At 37.5% G+C, this 4,643-nt stretch overlaps 1 protein-coding gene and 1 long non-coding RNA gene across 2 annotated transcripts; one reads left to right on the top strand and one right to left on the bottom strand.

Moving 5' to 3' along the window:
* Positions 1 to 408: 408 nt before the first annotated feature.
* On the bottom strand, positions 409 to 4,173 carry LOC107824555 (uncharacterized). The gene is made up of 8 exons (XM_075244071.1): positions 3,215 to 4,173; positions 2,947 to 3,079; positions 2,369 to 2,584; positions 2,080 to 2,235; positions 1,747 to 1,999; positions 1,217 to 1,617; positions 986 to 1,102; positions 409 to 900 (listed from the first exon to the last, which is right to left on the bottom strand). Exons 1-8 carry the CDS (start codon positions 4,171 to 4,173, stop codon positions 565 to 567), a joined length of 2,571 nt encoding a protein of 856 aa, XP_075100172.1. The 3' UTR covers positions 409 to 564.
* On the top strand, positions 2,461 to 4,269 carry LOC142176419 (uncharacterized). The gene is made up of 2 exons (XR_012705012.1): positions 2,461 to 2,598; positions 3,868 to 4,269. It is a non-coding gene; the product is annotated as an uncharacterized LOC142176419 (long non-coding RNA).
* Positions 4,270 to 4,643: the final 374 nt, after the last annotated feature.

The following is a 4,643-nucleotide window of genomic DNA, read 5'->3' on the forward strand; positions in this document are numbered from 1 at the left end:
ATTCTCTTCCTAACAGCACCTAGTTGAGCATTTTTACAATTTTGTTAACAGTTCACCAATTGTTAGAAAATTTTTGCTCATGCACGCAGACAAGGGCAATCTAGTTTCTTTTGTTGGGTACGAGGCGCGTGGTTGTACCTATTCAGAAGATCTGACTAATAAATGGCATATATGTCACATATATAAGATTGTTGTTCAACTTCTGGTGAAATTTTAATGAAATGATAGTCTACGGGCGCTTAAAGGTGCAAAGATTCAAATCTCTAATCAGGAATATCTAAGGGATTTACTTATTCCTACAGACTGCTGTATTTATTCCCTCATGCAGAAGGGTGGTCACAAACTCTACAAATAATTTCCGTTTGTTCAACTTCTGGTGAAATTTTAATGCGATTATAGTCTTTGGTATAAAGTCAAATGATTCTACTAAATAAATTCTTTACTACTTTACACATGTATTATCCCCAACATCCATGTACTTATGGAATAGAAAGAATGTTAAATGCTACTTTCATGGTTATGTGCCCTAAAACCAATTACATCATCTATCTCTAGGCTGTTGAATTATAAGACATTGTATTTGTTAAGTTTTCCCAGGAAGGTTTCTCCAACAGGAGAACCAACTTTAACAAAAATGGCAGGATATCCTATTGATGCTTCCACCCAAGCTTCGGAACCTTGTGTTGAATACAGTTTTCCTGTCCAAATATGCTTCCATGAAGAGCTTTCTCCTATCGGAAAATAGACCTTAACATATTCTTTGCCTTTGTCTAGCACGGGTACCACAAGTATCTCTGTGCCAACTAGGAACTGCTCATGTGTTAAGCTATGTACATGTTCATCTTCTGGATAGTGAAGGAAGAGATGTCGACAAATTGGTAGCCCTTTCTGACAGGCTTCCTGTGTAATTCAACAAGGTACTATTTCTTAGATCTTTTGGTTTAAATTTTTTATTTTGAAAAACCAAACTGTGATCGTATATTACCTTAACTAGTTGAATCCTGTAAAACTTCCATGCTTTGTAGATCTTTGCAAGACGTGCGAAATGTGACAGTGTTCTATTATTGGAGTAGAACTGGCTGTTGCAAGATGGCTTGTTTCCCTGAATGAATATGTTCAGAAATGGCAAAACTCGTCAAATCTTTCAGCATTGAGAGTGGAAAGAAGAAAAAAAATCATGGAATTTAATTTCCAGGGAATGAAACGTTAAACTTACTTCATGTGTCCGGAACACGGTGGTGAAAGCGGAAAATTCCATCCATCGCAAGAGAAGCTCTTCACTTCTGTGATACTTGAAAAATGGTAAGTTTACTGCACAATAGCCTCCAATATCACTGTGATTAAGAGCATATCCTGAAAGTCCTCCGCTAAGCAAGCCAACCACTGCACTCTTGATACCATCATTTTTTTGCCAACTCACCATTTGGTCTCCCTCCCAAAATAGCATTGCCCACTTAGGAGTATCCCTATAACCAGCCCTCATGAAGAAAACCAAAGTCTCCTCTGGATCTTCTCTTTCTTGGCCTACATGTGTGCTTCGCCATTCATCCACAAATTCCCTGTTGAGTTTTGCCCATAATTCAGGATATCTATTATGTGCTGCAATTGGATCTTCGCCTGAATAGTTAAACACAAATGTTGGAGTTAACTTTGGTTAATTCAGCAATAAGGTGAAAGAAAACTTAAATACTGGGGTGCTAGTATTTGATCCTCTTTTAAGTTGCTTTATTCACGTGCTTCTCATACCTGAATACAAGCAGGCATCCACTGGCAGGCCTTCGCCGAAATCTGCCATCCATCCTCTCACTCCATCATCTACCATTTCTTGCAGAATCTGCTTAAACCAATTCGCGGTATGTGGATGTGTCAAATCCAGCATCCCTACATCAAATGCTGTATTGGGCACCATATATGGTTCCCCATTCTTGTCTTTCACTAAGATATCCAACTTCTTTGCCTCCTCAAAATGGTGTCTCCTTATATTTGGCTTTTTATCCATCTGCAATTTTGAAGCAAAACTTTTAAAGGTTGTCCACCAGCAGTTCCACAAAATAAATGGTAAAGTTATGGGTTAAATACCGGAGCCAGACAAGGATTGCAATATGTCATCACTTTGATATGTTTCATATTAAGGTCTCGAATTAGTTGTTGCCATCCTGAGTATCTAGTTTCATCTGCTTCCCAATTCCACCAAAGTTGTGACCCAATGACTGTCTCTCTCTGCCCTACCCAATCCTGAACGAAGAGTATATGAAAAAAGATCTTACACATCTGAATCAATTTGAGTATTCTTTCTGTGTGATAAAATGTGAAAATAAGAAGGATGAGGCCTAGAATCTTTTTAGTTCCTTCATTGGAAAAGGTGTACCTGCAACCAGAATGCTGATACTGGGACATCATATCTTTGCATTTCATTCCAAATACTGCGGACGGTGTCCGTGCCACCTTGCATTCCCACCACTGCACCAGAAATAATCCATTCTGGAAGAGGTGGGGGCCTTCCAATGCTTTCTGTGAGATGTTCAATGAGCTCACAAGGTGAGTTGCCGTGCAGTATCCGACCTTCAAATGAGTTCCCATGTAACTGCAACGATTGAGGTGAGTATGAGAATTTGAACAAAATGTACATTTAAGGATTTATACATTCTTTCCTTCATATTCTCTGCTTTACCACTACATGTGTTGGGATTATTTCTTCTGGCCTGAATGTTCTTTTTGATATGGTACGGGATAAGATTGTCTTGTGTATCAAGGAAAAATACAGGTAAGTTTTATGCAGCAGATACTGTTGTATTGAGTTGCTGTTGGCCTGGTTAACATTTCTGAAAGTGCGCGATTCAAAATTTTAACGTTTTCGCTTGGTTTACACTATCATTATTTGAAAATTTCTGGGATTAACAAGATCATAATTAAGCAGGAAGACAGGAATTGTCAAAAGTCACCTACCTGTATTTGAATTCTATCATCTCTTGTTAGATCAAACACTGAATAGTCATAACCCTCCAAGTAAAGTGACCTCATCTTTGATGTCATGTAGAATGGTGAAGGAGCATAAGTTGTGCTCCAGTCCCCCCCTGCCCTACATTAGACAGTAGTGCTCGTTTGAGTCTTTTATTAAAAACCTTATGATTGACATAGTTTTCACACAAGGGTTGAGTTAGAAAGATTTTCAACATAAATGGTAAGTCTCTATGAGAAAATAATAAAAATGTACCTGTAGCTAACTAAATTAGCTGCAAAGGTAATAGGTTGATCGCCTCTTCCAATCCCTTGTTCTTGAACAAAAATGGGGACCCTCTTTCCTTTAAAGTCTAAATGAGAAAATTGCTCGCCGAAACCAAAGAATCTCTCATTTCTTTCACTTGCATATGTTAAACAAATCCTATTGAAATCACTAACTCCGGCACTTTTCATCACCACGTTCTCCTCAGCGACAGTTTTTTTTCTTGACAGAAATCCAAACCACCCAGCTCTACGTCTCCGAATTCGACCAAATTTTAGAGAAAAGCTTCTGTAACTTCTTGGAGAAACTCTCTGTGGAAGTTGTAAATCTGGTTTTCCAATTCTCACTTGGAAACCAAGTTGATTACAGTTTTTTTGATCAAACAGAAGCCAATATCTTGCAGAAGTGGAAGTTTCTTTCTCTGAAGATTCCATCAACTCTTTTCGTCTTGGAAATCTAACCTTCTTTGTTTTATTGACACCATAAACTTTCCCTGTGATCATCAAAACAGGAAACTGGGAATTCTTTGGCAAAAATTGATCTTGATCGTGTGAGGACGTAGTGATATCAGATTGGTTTATGATGTTTATCTCTTCAATGGTTTGGTGATTACATACGAAATGAACATGTTTATCTTTGATCAGGAATGAACCTCTACTTTCTTCGACTTCAGTTTCAGCAATAGCTGCAGAAATGAAAGCTTCTCTAGGGATTGTGGACCACAGGGACCTTGCTGGCTCAGACTTGTGAGAGATTGAAAGAAATCCTCCATCTTTTGAAGACCAACTCAACTGGAAATCTTTTCCAATGGTGTAGATCTGATGTGAAGAAGGCAGTTTCTGAAAATTCAAGATCAAAGTTCCATATATCAATGGGAGAGTCTTTGGGTTGGCAGGGAAAGGATTGTTGAAATGTTTGTGATGCTTTTTGGTGATTTTCAAAGTTGTCATGTTTGTTGAGAATAAAGTTGTATTCTATATGCAACTACTATTTATAATAGGCATGTATACTATTTTCAGTGGCTAATGAAGATTCTGGTACAAGAACTTTCTTGGTTGGAAAGAGAAAGTAGTACTATTCCCTCCGGTCCACGACCAATTTGCTTTTGGCATGCCCATTAATAAAATAATAAATCCTATACAAAATACCTAATATGACTAAACTACCCTTAATTAAATATTTAATGTGAGGAGTTAGAAAAGTTTTTAGGGATATGTACATAAGAGTAATTTTGTAAAAACAAATTGAATTCTCTCTTGATTATATAAATGGACACTTATTTTGGACTAAAATAAAAAAGTAAATTGATTACTTATTGTGGACCGGAGAGAGTAATACCTATTGGGGTTGGGGGGTGGGGATATAAAAGTCGTTAGATATCAAATTTAGTTTGCACATAGTTGGAAATTTTGACCACGTT

The sequence above is a fragment of the Nicotiana tabacum genome, chromosome 22, assembly GCF_000715075.1.
Source record: "Nicotiana tabacum cultivar K326 chromosome 22, ASM71507v2, whole genome shotgun sequence".
NCBI lineage: Eukaryota > Viridiplantae > Streptophyta > Magnoliopsida > Solanales > Solanaceae > Nicotiana > Nicotiana tabacum.